Raw genomic sequence first — 19,037 nt, forward strand, 5'->3', positions numbered from 1 at the left:
TGGATTGAGAGTTTGGGATTGACATGTACACACAGCTATATTTAGAATAGATCACCAACAAGGACCTACTGCATAGCACAGGGAACTCTGCTCAATACTCTGAAATAACCTAAATGGGAAAAGAATTTGAAAAAAAGCATAGATACACGTATATGTATAACTAAATCACTGCTCTACACCGGAAACTAACATAACATTGTTAATTGTTTGATTAAACAAGCAATTGTTAGTCAACTATACTCCAATATAAAATAAAAATTAAAAAAAGAAGAAAAAAGATATCTAGAGAACAAAATATGCCAAATAAATGCAACATATGTCCTTTTTGCTATCAAAAACATAACTGGGAGAACTGGCAGAATTTGAATGAGGAACATGCATTAATTTCATGAATCTGATGGTTATACTGTTGTTATGTAAGAGTGTCCATGTCTTAAAAAACATACACTGAATTATTTAGGGGTAACAGGACATCATGTCTACAACTTACTCTTAATTGGTTCAGGAAAAAATATAATAAGAACAAATTGTGTATGTGTGTGCGTGGGGGAGAGATAGCAGGGAGAGAGAGGGAGGGCACGATAAAGCAAATGCAGTAAAATTTTATCAAATAGGAAGCCTGAGTGAAATGTACATAGGGAAGTCTACATTATTTTTAAGACTTTTCTATAATTTGGAAAGTATTTCAGAATTTTAAAAAAGCTAAAATATGGAGGGAAAATAGAGAGAGTATATGAAAAGAAAATATAGCTGTTTTCAGTAATTTTTATCAGCGAGGTAGTATTGGTAATATTACACTGAAACTATTATGCATATGATGTGGCATAAGCAAATAAATAACCATGACATAGTCTATCATTTGCCATGGCCTTGAAAACCAGGATTACTACTGTGGAAGGAAAAAAATAGAAATAGAAGTGAGAAAAGTTTAAACATCCCAAAGTGCTTAACTTGAATTGGACTTACTAGTATAAACTTATTAAGCTGTTTTAGCTTAAAAAAAAAAACTCCCTAGTCTGTACACTGAAAAGGCTCAGAAACAATGAACAATCTATTAGAACACAGCATCCTTTTTTTTTTTTTTTTTTTTTTTTTGTGCGGTACGCGGGCCTCTCACTGTCGTGGCCTCTCCCATTGCGGAGCACAGGCTCCAGACGCGCAGGCTCAGTGGCCCTGGCTCACGGGCTTAGCCGCTCCGCGGCATGTGGGATCTTCTCAGACCCAGGCACGAACCCGTGTCCCCTGCATCGGCAGGCGGACTCTCAACCACTGCACCACCAGGGAAGCCCAAGCTACAGCATCCTTAGTATCAGATTGTGATACTGAAACACCATTTTCCACTAAAAGAAACCAGGGCTTACTGGAGATATGGTTGATTCCAGGTCTAGTATAGGGAATATATAAGAGGAACCTGAAACTTTCTGTTATACCAGAGAAAGGAAACTATTAAAGACTATTGCGAATGTGTCTATAGGACTCAGGAGCTAACCTAAAGGTGTTCCCACTGGCCAGATCTGAAAAATAATATTATCTGCCTTTGGAAAAGAGAAGGAAACTCCTTTTCTTGAAAACTGATAAAAGCAGTCAAGCACTTATCATATCCTGCCTTCCCTATATGAACTGCACCACTGTGTAACCCTAAGACAGGTGAGGGGAAAGTGTCTCTTTATAGAAGTATTTCAGCCAATAAAAGAAAAAATTATTTTTTAAAGCTTGTTAAAGCCAGATGTGAACGTGGTTATGTGTGTTTCTATTTGCAGGTGGCCACAAAGTCCCTATGCATGCTAAGTAGAAGTTATCTGTACATTCCCTTTCATTCTTAGCACAAACACATTCTCTCATGGACATCTTCCATGTTAACAGCTAGATGCTAGAGATTGTTAAAGTGGGATCATACAGTTGCTTTAAATTTTCAAGTTATTATGATACTGAAAATCTTTCTACAATTTCATGCATAGGAGCTGTGCTTCACAATGGCTGTGTGTATACATGCACTCATGCCAAGCACTCTTTGGCTCCAGAAGAGTAAAAATTTGGACAAGTTCCATTACCTCTGGGTCTCACTATCCAGTTTTATCATCTTAAAAATGGAATCAGCAAGGTTTTCTGGATTAACAATCACTGGAACCAATGCCTGAGAAGGTAAGGGATTCAGTTCAAATACTGCCAGAATTTAGAACACATTGGCCTTTTCTGATTTATTAAATGTCTTAGCTATCATATGAGATCTCAGTTACTACAATAATGTGCAGTATTACAAACATTAGTTGGGCAGATACAGTACTTATAAACCAGATTACATTTACTTTTGGTTTTAAAACTATGCAACCTTATTTTATGTGTTCACTTTCCAGACAAACAGCTTTGCTTGTGGTTTTAATGTAATTTGTACTTACTTTAAGTATACTCCGTATTAAGGACCAGTGGAAAAGTAAATATAGTATTAAAAATGGTTATGTGGATAATCTAAAAGTGAAAAACCAAGATCTGTTTTTATTTCATAAGGCACACCTGTTATATATAATGTCCATCACTAACAAAACCTAAAATAAGAACACATGACTTGAAAAAAGGATTTTTTCTTTCCTCCTCACAAACTGGAAATAGCATTTATTTGTGTGATTATAAAAGTAATGTTGTTCAGCTCATTAAAAAAGACATAACAAAGTGAAGATCACTTATAAATCCCACACAAGAAAAAAAATCACTCAACCATTTTGGTATATTTAACTCTAGTTACTCTAGTTGGCTAGCTGTCTAGCTTCTCATATATTCTGAAACAAAATGAGAATAATCTACAAATGATTGTAGCCTGCCTTTATTAAATTCATAATTCAATGTATATATCACTTTAGAGCAATAAATCTAGGTCCATCCACATCATCTTTATTTTTTAAGACCTTATTCAGAACTATTGCAATAGGGGAGAGAGAGCAGGCTGAACTCTGAATTCATTAAGGCAGCTGGGAATTTGTAGCCAATAAGCAGGGTGAGGTGGGTCAGTGGATGGAAAATTACTGAGGCACATCATCGTTTTTAATAGGTGCATAGTATATGAATGCAATGCAATTTATTTAATCAATTCCCACTGATGGACTCTTTCCAAATTTTTGCTACAGTGACAACCCTTATACATACATTTTTGCACACTTGTCCGATTATGGAAAAACTTCATTTGTGAATATATTACCATGAAAAGGCTTACAGCTATAACTTTTTCATTTATTTATTTAACAAATTGTCTTCATTGATAAGGGAATAAAATTATATAAACAAGTACTATTCCAGAAAATCTAGGCTTTACAGATGCCACAAGTATATGCAAAACACTGTTAGACACCCTATGAGTAGAAAAGATGATTAACGTTAAAATAGCTCCTGACAGCAGGAGAGGAACAATCATATACATAAATAATACAAGGAATAAATGCAAGGCAAGGAGAACTACATGTTAACTAAGAAGGGAATGAGTAGTTGAATCCAAACAGAGATTAACCCTAACTTAAGGTAATTATTTTATGCTTAAATAGGTAACTAAAAAATGACAGAAAAGAGACGAATACTATATTGTTAACTCCAAGGCACCGTCCAAATACTTTTGCCATAGTATTCAATAGTAATACACGAAATTCTTATAGCTGTTAATAAAATAACCTTATAATAATCCTGTGAAGACTACAGATAAAACTGCGGCCCAGGAAAGGGAAGGGGAATGACAGGAATTGAGCCATTTTTGTGTCCAGCAGATACTTCCTATTTCATTCTTCTAGAATGTAAGCTCCCAGAGGATAAGAACTCTGTCTTATTGTTCACTGACTCCCTAGTTCCTAGATCAGTGCCTGCCACAAGGAAGTATGGATTCAGTAAATATTTGTTGAATAAATATATCCCCATTTTATAGATGAGGAAATTGAGGATCAGAAAGACAGTTATGGATGTAGGGGCACAAAACCATTAAATTAAGGTTCAAACCAAATTCAGTATTCTTTCTTCAACTATAATGTCTGAAATAGTTTGGTTATTAGCTGAAATTTGGAGATCATTTTATAACACTTGGTGCTATCAAAATAACTGTTCTGAATGTATAATTTACACTTGTCACTACATTTTGATTAAGTCAGAAACAGAAGAAAACAGAATTGCCTTGAAAGGAATAGGCTGGATAATACTCCAGATGTGAAATGACAGTTTTAAAAGCTTTATTTTACCAATTTAAGTGTGACAAAGGGGGTCAGAACTTTGAGTTTTTTATCAGATTTAAAATTAAAAATAATGCAGCAAAAAAAGAAGAAAAATCTACACACATATGTCTCATCTGAGGGGAAAAATAAAAAGAGGACTATTTTAATTGCTATTGTGCAGATAGATGCTGCAAATTATACGTGAGTTATCCATTCAATAAAGTAGACACAGGATGGCCTTTTTTGAAGCTGGAGGCTGCCATTTGGTTCAAATTACTTGCAAACAATTAAATTGCTTTTCTCTGAAAAAAAAATCTATACTTCAAACTGCCTGCCAATTAGTACGAAACACTAAAGTATTAAAATACCAATGTAAAGAATTAAAACAGTGAGACTGTATCTCTGTAAAACTCCAAAACATATCAATAATCCAATAAATATACAGTTTAAGAAACTAAAATGTAATTTACTTTCACATGTTGACATTACTTTTCCAGAATATTTATATGTCCTATGTAGAAGACATATACATATATCAATCCTTTCAAACATAAACCAAACTCACAGTATGAAAATATTTGAAAGCTGTAAAATTCAATTTGCTTAGAAGTCCACTGCAATAAATAAACTGTAAAATAATATTCTCAACTAAATACTTAGAAAGCAACAATGTCCTAGACTCATTTGAAGATGCTTTTCCTCAAGGGAAACTCCTGCCAGTTTTTTAAAGTGGTTTATCAATCAGACTTCTCACCGGGCAAGAATAAAATGTAAAGAGGACAAAAATTCTGGAATTTAGCTAGAACTTAGTCTTACATCTTCTCATTCACTGTATAAAAATAAGAGAAATCAAAATGCAATGTTTTATTTTGCCTATCTTAGCATGAAAACACATTCACCAAAACTCTGAGTTATAAGGATTTGAGGGTAGTCTAGAATAGGTGAAATTCAGGTATAAAAAATTTTTAATTCCATTTTAACCAATAGCTTCAATTCCCTTCTACACTAAATACTTTATCAGGAACTTATACAAATGTTCTAGATCTTTCCCTCCACTGAATTCTTAAATTATTCTAATAAACATCTTCTGAGAACATTCTATGTAAAATACACTTTAAGTATTTGCACGTGACTTAGCTACTGTTCACATGGGCCCTGTGATGAAATCTTCCTTTTACTTATAACTAAACAAGGCCTGGCAACGTTAAGCAACTCACCCCTGGTTACAAAGCTGTCAGAGGCAAAGTCTGCACCTGAATAAGGTCTTCAGACTACACCACAACTGTAATCAACCACTTTATTTGGTAATCACATATTGCCGTACAATACATTGTACTATTAACTCTCACTGTTATTTTCTTAACTTTCCCTATGTTCATGACTTTAAGAGCAATGTGCTGTGCTTTGATATCTTACAGTATCTTTAGTATTAGCAGATTGATTCAAGTTGCTTGTATGATAGAATTACAGACTACAAGTTTAAAAATTCTCAAAGCCTCACACTTGTTAAATGGAAATGATACCAAAATAATTGAGTGCTGTTAAATGCCTTCCATGTATTAACTCATTTAATTCTCATAGTAGCCCTATGAAATCGGTACCTTATTGTCCCATTTTGTAGACAAAAATGCTAAAAGCTAGAAAGGTTATCTAACTTGCCCAAGATTAAGGTTACAAGCTAGTTTTGGGCAAGGCTTCAAAAGCCAAGGTATTCTGTCTCGAGTGGTTACATGCTCAATGTTAAAACTGTCCCTCTAAGACTAGACAATGACTAAATGAAATCATGTGTTCATACAGTTGAGAAATTCAAAAAATTTTAACTCTGGGCAATGATTTCTTGGATATGAAACCAAAAGCACAGGCAATAAAGGCAAAAATAGACAAATGGCCCTATATCAAACTTAAAAAACTCCTGTACATCAAAGGAAACAACAGAATGAAAGACAACCTACAAAATGGGAGAAAAAAATCTGCAAATCACATATCTGATAAGGAGTTAATATCTAGAATATATAAAGAACTCCTACAACTCGACAACAACAAAAAAAACCTAATTTAAAAATGGGCAAAGGACTTGAATAGATATTTCTCAAAAAATGATATAAAAATGGCCAAGAAGCAAATAAAAAGATGCTCAACATCACTAATTGTTAGAGAAATGCAAATCAAAACCACAATGAGATATCACCACACACTTGCCAGGATGGCTACTATCAAAAACCAAAATGCAAACAAACAGAAAATAACCAGTGTTGGTGAGGATGTGGAGAAACTGGAACTCTTGTGCACTGTTGTTAGGAATGTAAAATGGCGTTAACTGCAATGGAAAACAGTATGGCAGTTCCTCAAAAAAAGTGAAAACAGAACTACCAATATGATCCAGCAATTCCATTTCTGGGTATATATCCAAAAGAAGTGAAAGCAGGATCACAAGGAGGTATTTGCACACCCATGTTCATAGCAGCATTATTCACAGTAGCTAAGATATGGAAACTACAATCTATTATAGATGATGAATGGATACTGAAAATGTGGTGCATATATATGCAATGGAATATTACACAGCCTTCAAAAAGGAACTCCTGTTATATTTATGCTACAACATGGATGAACTTCAGGGACACTATGCTAAGTAAAATAAGCCAGTCAAAAAAGGCAAGTACTATATAATTCCACTTATATAAGTTATCTATAGTAGCCAAATTTTTAAATGAAATTACAGTGGTGGTTGCCAGGGGCTGGGTGGGTAGGGAAATGGGGAATCGTTTAATTGGCATAGTTTTAGTTTTGTAAGACAAAATTTTGGAGATCTGTTGTACCACAATGTGAAAATGGTTAACACGACTGAACTATACACTTAAAAATGGTTAAGTTGGTAAATTTTGTTGTGTTTTTGCCACATTAAAAACAAAAAATCACTAACTTCTCTTTCATTTCCCTCTCCTGTCCTTCCTGGTACAGTACTTAACAGCAGTGTAATGAAAAGGATAGAGAAAAGTACAGAATGCAAGGGCTTTAACAATGTAGAAAAAAATTAAGAAAACAACAGAATGAAACAGGTCTCCCCACATTCTTACTGACTTACTGATAATTTTTTTTCTTAAAAAAATTAGTGTAGTGTAGTGGTGAAGGGCCTTCTGGAGCTAGAGAGCTCAAGTAGTATTCTGACTTTGCTACTAATTACTGTCTGACCTTGGGTAAGTTATTTTCATTCATTTACTCATTCATTCATTCACCAAAAGTCTGTTTCCATATGAGTAAACCTGGTTAAATGAATCCTAGGATTGTTCTGGGGAGTAAATGAAACAATTCATGTAAAACACTAGACACTTTGTAGCGCTCAATACATGCTGGCTATAATTACTTTATAGCCTAGAAAGCAGGACAAGAACAGGACTTCGACTAAAGGAAGTCCAGTACTCTATTCCTAAACATGTGCCTCATTTGCCGATAATTATGGTGCTATCGAATCGGATACTACTTAGCAAATCAGTCCTGACTCTATCATTCTTGCGCTCCTCTCTTCTAAAGAACTCTCTCTCGGAAAAGCAATGTCATCTCAGGTGTTCGAAAACGTTTGCTTTGGCAACAGTGTTTCCTACCCCAGAGGCGGTGGAACCAGGGACCTGTACATTAACCACCGAGTTCCCCGTTCCTCTCACTTCATTAGGGGCCTAGACCTTATTTGGGGGTGAAGATGAGGAGGGAGGGGGCCACACACCCACACACCCAGATATAAAGCCCCACTCTGATGAGACAGGACCAGACGAATCTCCTGGAAGAATGACAGCTGGACATTTACGAAAACCGACCGGGGAACCGGCAACTCTCGCCTGCCGGCTGAGAGCCGGCATATCGCAGGCAAGCTGGCGCGGAGAGAGTCTCGGGCGGTCCACAGCGGGCCCGGCTGGGTCGGTCAGGGCCGGGGCGGGGGTGTGTCGGGGAGGACCGTCCGGGGGGCCGGGCGGGCGGGGTCGTGGGGCCCAGGGGCCCCGCGGCTCCCAGAGGGGCGATGGTGGGGCGGGGGCGGACTGCGCGGCGGCCCGGGGACCGGCCGGGGAAGAAGGGGACCGAGGGCCTCACCGCGCGCCGAGGGCAGTGGGTAGAGCTTCTCGGCCTTCTGCAGGAAGCGCTGGGCCTTCTCGCGGTTGCCGGCGTTCAGGGCCTCCCGGGCGATCTCGACACATTTCTCCGCCTCATCCCGGTTCCCCTCCATGGCTTGCGCCTTCTTCCGTTTCCTGCGGGAGCGCAGCGACGAGAGGCGGAAGCCGCCGTCGCCGAGGAGGGGAGGCCGGCCGGGGTTGGGGGCGTGCGGAGGCGAGCGGGGAGGAGCGCAGGCGACCGCGGCGGCGGGGCCCCGGCGCGCTGGCGGGCTCACGGCTCCGCCTCCTCTCCGCGGCCTCCCCGCCCCCCGCGGGCCGCTACGGCTCGAGCCGCATCCCTCCCGGGCCCCAGACTGACCTCCCGGGCCCGACCGCCCGAGCCGACTCGGCGGTCCCTGCCTGGCGCGGCCCGGCTAGGGGCCGACCGACCTGGGGGCTGGAGGTGCGGGCGATAACGGGCCGGCTGCCCGCCGTGGGGGGTTCCGACGAGGCGGGGACCCGGCCGCCCGCAGCGGCAGTGCCGTGCCCCCTGACCTCCCGGGGCGGCCCGCTCGGGCGGCAGGCCGCCTTCCTATAGCGGCCAGGAGACGGGTCGGGGTGGGGACGTCCGTTTTCGGGAAGATTCCCAGGGATCGAAGGCCCCACCTCTGGGCCCCCAGCCTCGGGAGGAGTCCGTCAGGTGAGGACCGCGCTTCCGGCACAGGTGTTCAGGAAGCCCAGGAGAGCTTCGTTTGACCCTCACTCCTGTTTCATTGCCGTATTTCAGCGATACACCATTTTTCTGACCCAGATGCCATTAAACTTAGTACATCCAAGAGGTACAAAGCAAACACTTACATAATTTGTAGTTTGCACTTATTCTGGTGAAAACCACAACCCTAATAAGGCTTCATGACCAAAAAAGGGCGGAAATCAGCTCTTTGGGAGCGTATTACCATCACATAAGTAAACTTGTTGGGTATTCTCCCTTCTCCCATTTTAATATCACCCCTTGTGAAATGATGTACCATGTCATGTTGGTCTCCTCGGTGAAGGGAAAGGGCCCACTTTTTGCTTGGTAATGTCCTCTTCCAAATTTCAAAAATTAAGAACTTGCCAGGAACCAAGTGTCGAAATGATCCGTACTACAAAATAACCATTTTCACACAATGCTCAGTAGATATTGTTAGCCATGCCAGCAAATATGAACTCAGGACTTTCATAGAACTCCTGATTCCCCTCTGTAAAACGGGAATAGCACGTCCCCCAGAGATGTTACCGTGTATTGAACAGTTTAATTCAAGTAGCCTTCAAAACACAGCCTGCAGCACACAGAAAACACTATTCTCAGTCTACACTGGAAGCTCCTTCCGTGGAGGTAGCTACGTACAGGACTTCCCTGCCTGCTCCCCACCTCTTCCACCCAGCTCCACCACACTGCTCCGGCGTAGTGCTGCCGTCACCAACAGCAAACACAGCTCACAAACGGCGATGGTCAAACTTAACCTAGAAAACAGCAACCTGTCCCATGTTCCCGCTCCTGCTGAAGTGTTAAAACCTTTAATAGTTCATTACATAGTAGTAAAAAAAAATTATACTTGTGCCTTCTGACTCTGATGTACAGAATTAACAGTTTAATTTCAAGGAAAGAAACGTGCTTAGGTTATTGCTGGATAAGATACCTATTCAAAACAAAGCTGTTCCTATTATAATCAAGCAGATTTTATACACAACTAGTTTGGGATATGACCTTTATTGAGCTTATCCACCGGAGTGGAAATAATGTCTGTACAAAACCAAATGTTTGTTACTATAACTTCTGCATCACAATTAAAATCCAAACAGTTTTTTAAAAACAGTCAACTCAATCAAAACCCACTACTTCAGAATCAATAGCTTCTTTGAAGCCACAGTAACACTTAAATATGGTTAAGACTCGAATGCAGAAATTTGGTTGGTTGGAAAGCTCATTAAACTTCCAACTTGCTCAAATAGAATTACAAAAAGGCAAAATTGTGTTTTTCACAGAGATACAGTCCACTGGAATCACCAACACTGGACAGCTGTTAAGAGTATTTAGAGTCCTGAGATAATAAGGAATCCAGGCATCCTTTAGACAGTCTTCTGTTGTCCTTTCTTCCCAATCAGAGATTTGTGGATGTGTGGAATGACACCTGGAAGAAGGATAAAATAACATAGTACTTTAAAACCAAGAGAGTTTAATGTTCAACTTGGAAGACGCCTTTAAATGTGAGACCGAAGTGTGCGGAGTAAAAATTCAGAAGTACATACAGATATCAAACTTCATGATGCAACCACACTACAGATCACTGAAACTATACTGTGTCTTCTAGACTGAAAATTACTAGTGGGAATTAAAGCAAAGAATTCTTTTCTCTAAAGAAATTAAAATTTTAGTATTTACATACCACCACCAGCAATTGTAGCCTTGATGAGAGAGTCCAATTCTTCATCTCCACGAATAGCAAGTTGCAAGTGACGAGGGGTAATACGTTTTACCTTCAAGTCTTTTGATGCATTTCCTGCCAATTCAAGTACCTAGAAGACAGAATGTAATCAATTTCCTTCCCGCTTTCCTTATCTTCAAGATCCTGACAAGAATCAAAGCCTCATGAACGTGTATCTACCAAGTGTCATCTCCCCCACTACCTGAATGGCAAGATACGCAAAAGCTATAAAGGGGGCACGCAATTTTATTTCCTGAAGCCGCAAACTCAAGCCCAGCAGGAGCCCATCGTGAACACCAGCCCCCTCTAGCGTTGTCAGAAGCTTCTCGCCGCGTTTAGAGCCTGGGAGTTTTCTTGCATCACTTTCCTCCTTCCCTCCCGCCGCCTCCCCTCACCCACCCCCCCCAATCTTTCCCAGATTATAGGCTTACACCCATTTACCTCTGCGGTGAGGTACTCCAGGATGGCTGCGCTGTACACAGCGGCAGTCGCGCCCACACGTCCATGGCTGGTCGTCCTAGATTTCAGGTGTCGATGAATACGGCCCACCGGGAACTTTATTTTTAGCATACACAAACATAAATGCACAAAGGTAGACGGGCCAAAGATGGTAAAATTATACGCGCGCCAAAGCAAGGAGAACGGACGCTGGTGCAGCAACGCGCCCCAGCACCCACACACGTGATCGCCCCCCTCCCTGATATTTATTGTATCGGTAAACCAAGTCGCGACACCATCACCCACGCAAAGACGAAACGCTCATCTAGAGTGATGGTAAACAAGAGAGGAAAAGGAAAGAAAAACGCCACGATTCCCAGACTGCACGAACCACCACTGACCTGCAAACCGGCTCTCTGCGAGCGGGAAACCGCCTTTGTCTTGGCCTTTCCGGAGTCCTTCCCAGCCTTACCGCCAGCCTGCGGCGCGCACACGCCCGCGAGCGAAGAAGGAACGCAGAATATAGGATTACCAGGGCGGCGCGCCCCTCCCCCACCGCGGCGCGGCCCGGGCGCGAGCGCGGCCCCGTGCCCAGCCGGGGTCTTCGGCCCGCCGCGCGCCGCAAGGGCGACCCCGCCCGCCCGACCCGCGCTGCGCGCCCGCCGCGGCCGCGCGCCGCCGTCCACCCGCTCGCCGCCCGCCGGCCCCCAACGGCGCTGCGCGCGCCACCCAACCGTCGCCGCCCGCCGCGAGATCGGAGGCTGCTCCGCTCGCCGCCGACAAAACACCTCCCCCCGCTCTTCCAAATCCTGTCTCCGCGCGTTCCCAGCCGTTGCCGCTTCAACCCCATCTCCGTTTGTAACGGGTTTTTCTCCCGCCGGCAAAAACCCGCGGAGTCTTCGAGCGCCTCCACCAAGTTTACCATTTCAAATTCTGCTGAAGCTCAAACAAGCAAGGCAGAGAGAGGACTAGTCAAATACCCAGCGAGAACCTGCCGCCTACTCCTTCTTCGCACCGCGATTCAAACTGCGCTGTCTCCCGCCTTCCCCGCTCCCTTTATACTGCAGAATGTTCCCTCATCCGGGAACTCGGATTGCTCATCCCACCAATGGCTGCTACCCGCCCTCGGGACGCGTCCTTGAAGCCCCAGCCAATGAGCAAGCGAAGAAAAGGGCGGAGGGGCGGGCGCTTCGCAGCTCGAGCCGCTATTGGGGCGTGGGGAAGGTGGTGGGGGAGGGCGGAGGGATGGGAACTGGGGAGAAGAAGGGCACGGCGGCGGGAGGGAAGAAACAGAGCGAGCTACGCTGCGGGAGCAAGGGGACCCGCCGGCTGTGGTCACATGTCTGGGAGGAGGGGCTGAGAGGCTTAGGGGAGGGGCACGCAGTACCGAGCACCGCCCCCCTCCCCGCCCTGTCACCCGCTCTGCCTTCGTCTCTTAGCCTGGTTCCAGAGACCACGTGAAGTCTCCGCGGGGTCTAGCGCGCCCTCCTTCCCGCCCTGCCCCCCACCCCGCAAGAGCACCTCGCAGGCGGAGACCCACCAGTCATCATCCTTCTTCCGGGGCCCGGGGTACCCTCCTCCCCCGTCCCCTCTGCATCCCTGCGGCTCCTCCGGTCTGACAGGTGGCGCGAACGCGTCCAGTGAGAGGAGCCCCGAGTTCATCGCGAACCACAGCCTTGATAGTGATGCCGCGTTTCTTCCCCCAGGCGAGTCAGGAGCCACCGACTGATCGCGACCCACTGTTGCCACTTCATTTTCAGCTGAATGTCCCTACTCTTCTTTCCTCACGACTTGTGACTCCCCTACCTCCCCTACCCCACCCCAACGGGATAGTTTCACAGGAAAATCAGCGAAGCAAAGTCACCTCGTTGGTCACAAAAGACGTTTTGGTCTACCCATAGAGGGCTTGGGGTGAGGCGGTTATCTTTTCTTAAACCATAAGCCATGTTTTTCACGAAATTACATGTCAATGGGTTGTACCTATAGCCTGGTGTCTAAAGTTGATTTAGTGAAACCTCAAAGCTATTATGTGTCAACTTGTATGCTAAACAGTTTGCTACATGACAAATGTTCGGTAAATGTCAGTGGGGTAACTCCCAACATGATTCACAGAGAGTTACAGATGGTCCGTGTAATCAATTGCAAATGGTGGGCTTAAAAAATAGTACCGTACACACACAGTACGATCCTAATGCCAGCTACCTAGCCTTCCAACTCATAGATTAATAACACCTGTATACATGTCCAGCTGCTTGAAGAAAGTAGTGATCTAAACCTTTAATTTTTATAGTGTTTAATAGTGTATTACATTTTAAACATATTTCAGTATTTCTGACGTCAAGAAATTTTGAAATACGTACTTTTAAATACTGTAGTTTAGGTTTCAATTTGAAAGATTTTATCAAATTAGAGGACCTCTCTATTTCTAGGAGTTAAGTTCCAAGATTCCCAACAATTTGACACGAAGCCTTCTTATTTTCTTCCCCTTGCAACTGAGATTTCTTAGGATGTAATCAATAGCAAGAGTTAATCAGTTCTCCCACTGAATTGATATAATGACATTAAAAGCTATGAAACCTGGGGCTTCCCTGGTGGCGCAGTGGTTGAGAGTCCGCCTGCCGATGCAGGGGATACGGGTTCGTGCCCCGGTCCGGGAAGATCCCACATGCCGCGGAGCGGCTGGGCCCGTGAGCCATGGCCAATGAGCCTGCGCGTCCGGAGCCTGTGCTCTGCAATAGGAGAGGCCACAACAGTGAGAGGCCCGCGTACCGCAAAAAAAAAAAAAAAAAAAAAGCTATGAAACCTGATGTAATAGTTAACCTGAGCTCCACTGAAGCTTCCTGATATATAACTCACAAACCGACATTAATACCTTTTCCAGTTTGGAGACTATATATGTACTCTTTGCTATGAGGCCCAGCTAAAGGAATTCACTGTTGCCTCACTGAACAGTGGCTAAGAGAATGAGCTCAGGAGCAGGTAGACAAGAATTCTGCTCTGCTTCCTTCTCAATGTGTCATCTTGGTTACTTTTTGGAGCTTCAAGTTCCTCTTCTATGAAAAGGGTATGGTAACACCTATTTTCACATGGTTGTTGAAAGATTAAAGGAGAAGGTATGTGATGTACGTGCTAACGTGTTTATCACACAGCAAGCCCTTGATGATAACTATGGTATCTTCTACACTGGATGTTGGGGAGGGATGAAATAAAGTATCTTTGATTCCTAAATCTTTTTCCCTGTCTAGTGCATTGTTGTCCTTTGACATGAAAGCAGCAAGCCTGAAACCTACCCGAAGTATACGCAACCAAGTCATCCAACATCCAAACTAAAATGCAAAATTGGTTTAATGCTTTCAACAGTTTTCCTCATCCTTTGGAGAAGAGGAGAATATCAGTTTCAACACTTTTCACAGCAGTTTTGTGAAGATTTCCTACTCGCTTTGCTGCCCTGGAAACAGCATGGTAAAAATATGTTAATATTCTTGGTTTCTCTCTCCACAACTTGGGTTTATACTAATACATGTAATACACATATATATATAGCCAGGTTGAACTCAAAGCCACAGTTTCTTCATTTTTTATAGAGGGATTCACAGCACTAGATAAGCCAACCTCATAGAATTGTGAAAGGATTTCATGAAGTGTGAGGAATATGCTCCATATATTCTAATGTGATGTACTAATAATTGTGGCACAAAGGCCATACTTCTCCTGAGTTCTTCACGTAAGTGTGATTATGTTAAAAGAAGCCTATGTGTTTAACTCAGTGTTGATGAAACAAAGACCATGGATTTAAATTCCAAATTTCCCAGTTAGACACTTCCCATGACCACAGATTTCACACACTTAATTCACAAATACAGGGCATAAGTAAAGAGGATCAGCTGAATCTACTCTACCTGATCCATTGCCATTTCAGGAAAAACAATTCAAAGATCATGGGACCCAACATCTCTTTTAATACAGCACTAAGTTATTTTTTCTGTATGTTAACAGTCCTCAAAATTTTTGGAAATTTGCTGTTAATTTTAAAATTAAAAAATTGAGGGTCTTTTCTTTTCCTATTATCCTTTCCTTGTCTATTATTGATCTTTAGGATTTGCTGGGTAGGGAGAGGGGGTCTATGTGTTGATATTGTTTTCCCAAATAATATTTCACCTATATTGGTATTTAATAACTTATCCCTCCAACTAAATTGTAAATTCACTTGCATAATAATGTCCCTATCGTATGTTTTTAACATAATTTCAAGAAGACTGTTATTGACATTTAACACATTTTTATTATTGTATTGTCTTCTTTGTCTTTATATATACAACTGAAATGGAACACAATACCGTACGTCATAACATATGATATATAATCCCTCCCTAATAAAGGAATAGATATGATCTATTCCAGTTTGGTGCTCTCAGCCTGTTAGATAAACTAGAACACAGCCATTAAATTGTACGATGTGCCAGGCAACAGGCCAAGCAATAGCAGTTGGGAGATGGGATATATAAGGCTCAGTTTCTTCCCTGCATCTAGCTGAGAGGATTAGACCAGGAAGAAAATGTAAACAATGCTCTAATCATTAAGACCACATTTCTAAGGCTGTTACAAAATAAGTACCTGATTGGCTGCCAAATCGACAGTTCCTCTAGCTTGAAGGACAGAAAAAACCATGGGCTGAAGTGTCTTGAAGAATTTATGTTTAAATGGACAAGAGGAGAGACTGACTAGAATGACAGGTTAACGTCAGGAAGCAGCAGTTAGAAAGTAAGTGTGGCAGTGATTCCTGGTTCTAACCCTGTGTCTCTTTTCCCATCTTCCTCAGTACTGGATCTTCAAGTTTTTAGTGGGACAGTTGGTCATCAGAATATAAGTACATTTGGCCGTGGAAATAAGTTTTGACCAAAGGGTGTAAGCAGCAATTGTAGGCACAAAAAAGATCTAGGAAATTTCCTTAAAAGAGACAAGCCCTTTTCTTTTCCATTTCTTCTTCTCACTGACTGGAATAAAGACAATGTTGGAAAGCCATTTGGGACCATGAAATAAACTTGGCAATGTAGGCCACATATAAAGGAAATCAGATAGAATGAGCAAGAGTCTTTGATACTATGGAGTTTCAAACCTGGATCTCTTTGAACTTTTACATCTATTTTGTTTGAGCCACTTTTATTTTGGATTGTCTATCACTTTCTGAACCTGATCTTAACCATTACAGCAAGTCAACACCCTAAATCTTAAGGAAAGATAGCACAGTTTACCCTGAGGCACTAAGAAACCAATCAATATTTCTGAGAAGGGGTTCCTTGATTTTAGGATACTAATCTAGCATGGGGTACAAGGCAAATGACAAAAGGGAAAATTTTTGTTAGAAGGCTGGTAAACCTGATGTATATCATTTAGGTATAAACCCTAAAACCAGTATAACACTGAAACCAAGACAAGGATGTAAAACATCTTAAAGGAAGACTCAATAAGATTTAGTAGCTAGGTGTGACATTTAGGAAGGTATAGGAAGTGGACATGGATAAATGAGAGAGGGCATGAAAGAAGATACTCAGGTTTTTAGATTGGTGGTCTAAGATATGAAGTAGCATCTATAGAAATGGGGATGCCAAAAGGGTAGACATGGATGGGCAGAGGAGAGAAAAAAGAGGAAAGTCAGGAAAGTTTTGAAATATTTAAGTTGACATTTGGGAAATTCAAGTGGAATTTTCTAGTAAGTATGTTGGCAAGAAGGGCAGGAGCTTCTGAAAGAAGAACTTTCAAAGATATATCCCAAGAAGGGTTCCCAACAAAAACATTAGGTGATGATGTCAGAGCTGTTGAAAGATAAACCGAGGCATATTTAAAAGTTTTAAGAGTTTATTTGAGCAAAAATCAGTTGGAATCAGGCAGCGCCAAGTTGGAAGTGGTTAGGAGCATTCTGCCAACAGGAGGTGTGGGGTGGGGGGCGGGGAGACCTCTGTAGAGAAGGTCTGGAAGCAAAGAAAGGAAATAATTTGACTGGCTATAGCTTAAAGCAATTGGTTGTCTTTAGGTTTTGATTTCGTAACCCTGAGGCATTTACAGGCTTAGATTTTAGGCTGCCATAGCATTAGAACCACCTCAATCTAATAACCTGGTTCTTTAATGAACTTGACACCACAGATGATAATACCAAGGAAAAGAGTGAATACAACTGACCGCTGAGGAGCAGCCAAAGAAAAAGATCCAGAGAAGTAAAGTGTAGTGTCTCAGTAGACATACTGATTCTGTACTAAACGAGAAAACTCCTGTAGTTACAACATCTGTCAAGATGATGTTCATCACATGTGTATTGTTGCTCTGGGTAAAGAATAATCTGTTGGATCTTTACTCTCTCTTCTGTTTACCAAAGATGATGATGTTGCCACAAATTCTGAGACTAAATCTCATTTTATCAAAACTCTTGGTTACTAAGTAAATCATTTATGCCCAATGTTATAAGGCAATGAGAAAAGCCCATTGGCTAAACTCTGTAAGTTTGAAATTCCACATTCCTATCTTAGTACTAGTGGGAATCCAAATACCACCTTCATCCTGAGGAGGAAAGGGAGCACCACAAAAAAAAAAAAAAAAAGCAAGAGTCTAAAACCATGCAATTTATACTTCACACCCCTCTGCAGACTTTGGCCCCAGGACCAAAACCATACAAAAGTTGTGGTCATCACACCTATTGTTAAAATCTTGTACAGATAAAAGTGACTCTCTAGTCATCTTAATTGGGTGGACATAGCTCAGAGAAGAAGCTAAAGGTTTTTCCACACCCTTAGACTTTCCCAACTTCATTTTGGGTGTGTGGTATGTATGTTTGTGTGTGTATGTAGGAGTGGGAGTGGTTGTTTGGAATTATGTTTTAGCACAGAATAACCTGGTGAAAGCTAACTAATCCAGCTAACAATCTATCTGAAAATCATCTTGTTAACTATTGTAACTGCTTTAAGGAGTTTTCCCCAGTTTGCTATAGAATTATTCTCATCGAGATTTCATACAGTCTGGACGCAGGCAGAGAAAGAAAGAGCAATCCTTTTGCTTATAGGAGTAGATAAGGCTTTCAGAACATGATTAATGAGTCACTAGGTTTAGGATACTTGAGACATGATATTAAGCAAGATCAATTGCTCAAAATACTTCCTAATGATTCTGTACATTTACAAGGCGCTTTATGAGTTTTCTATGGAATTTGACCTCGAGGTCAAAATTTGACCTCGAGGTCAAATTCCCACCTAAAAATGTCTGAGGTAGACATGATCATGGCTTATCTTCATTTTAAAAGATAAAGAAGTAGACTTAGGGGGACATTCGGGGGTAAAAGGACCTGATGTAAGTTCCCTATGCTCTTTCTATAGCTTCGTACTTCCGAGTTAAAAACCTTTTCGGAAGAGGATTTGATTAGTGCCCATGACCATACATACCTGTGATCCTCTCTGTCTTAAACGAAATAGATACAATCTCTAACTGAACAACTTTTAAGACATCAGTGTTTGTAGATGAATACTGTTTTCATTGCCTTCTAGTGTCCTGATGTTTCGTGAGATAGTCATTAATTTCTTCAATAAGCCTTCTCTACTACTCAGAATCTCAGCAGGAAACGGGCTGAGACAAACTCTTTCTCCATTGACAGATTAGTCCAACAAGTCTAGGCAAGAGCTGGCCAGGTAATTTATCATATTTCACTACAGTATATGGAAATTTACATGCTGGCTCTTTGTTTAGATTTGTATTCCCTGTTTTAAAATTAAAACAGTGTACTCGTCTTAATTCTCAAAAATGAAACAAGTCATTTTTTTCTCCCAACTAAGCAGACAATTCAGGAATTTTACAAAAATCTGTAAGGAGAGGAAAAAGTGTTACTG

The 19,037-nt window shown here is 41.6% G+C and overlaps 2 protein-coding genes across 3 annotated transcripts in view; both read right to left on the reverse strand.

Annotated features, from left to right (window-relative positions):
* DNAJB14 (DnaJ heat shock protein family (Hsp40) member B14) overlaps nt 1-8,497 on the reverse strand; it is a 38,057-nt gene extending 29,560 nt beyond the window's left edge. The window contains exon 1 of one of the 2 annotated variants that reach the window (XM_060115443.1): nt 8,265-8,497. In XM_060115443.1, coding sequence (XP_059971426.1) covers nt 8,265-8,397 — 133 coding nt within the window. In that variant the 5' untranslated portion in view covers nt 8,398-8,497. The remainder of the gene's footprint in view (nt 1-8,264) is intronic. The other variant, XM_060115444.1, reaches the window with a different exon arrangement.
* Nucleotides 8,498-9,997: 1,500 nt separating this feature from the next.
* LOC132487164 (histone H2A.Z) lies at nt 9,998-12,232 on the reverse strand. Its single transcript, XM_060094916.1, has 5 exons — nt 12,092-12,232; nt 11,571-11,648; nt 11,173-11,286; nt 10,693-10,822; nt 9,998-10,437 (listed from the first exon to the last, which is right to left on the reverse strand). The coding sequence occupies exons 1-5, from the start codon at nt 12,092-12,094 to the stop codon at nt 10,376-10,378; spliced, it is 387 nt and encodes a 128-aa protein (XP_059950899.1). The 5' UTR covers nt 12,095-12,232; the 3' UTR covers nt 9,998-10,375.
* Between the last annotated feature and the right edge of the window lie 6,805 nt (nt 12,233-19,037).

This window comes from Mesoplodon densirostris, chromosome 1 (genome assembly GCF_025265405.1).
Source record: "Mesoplodon densirostris isolate mMesDen1 chromosome 1, mMesDen1 primary haplotype, whole genome shotgun sequence".
In the NCBI taxonomy this organism is placed as follows: domain Eukaryota; kingdom Metazoa; phylum Chordata; class Mammalia; order Artiodactyla; family Ziphiidae; genus Mesoplodon; species Mesoplodon densirostris.

Coding starts and splice junctions, on each gene's coding strand:
- LOC132487164 (XM_060094916.1), bottom strand. Junction 11,287..11,570: donor CGCAGAGAGCCGGTTTGCAG/GTCAGTGGTGGT, acceptor CTAAAAATAAAG/TTCCCGGTGGGCCGTATTCA. Junction 10,438..10,692: donor GGCTACAATTGCTGGTGGTG/GTATGTAAATAC, acceptor TCCTTCTTCCAG/GTGTCATTCCACACATCCAC.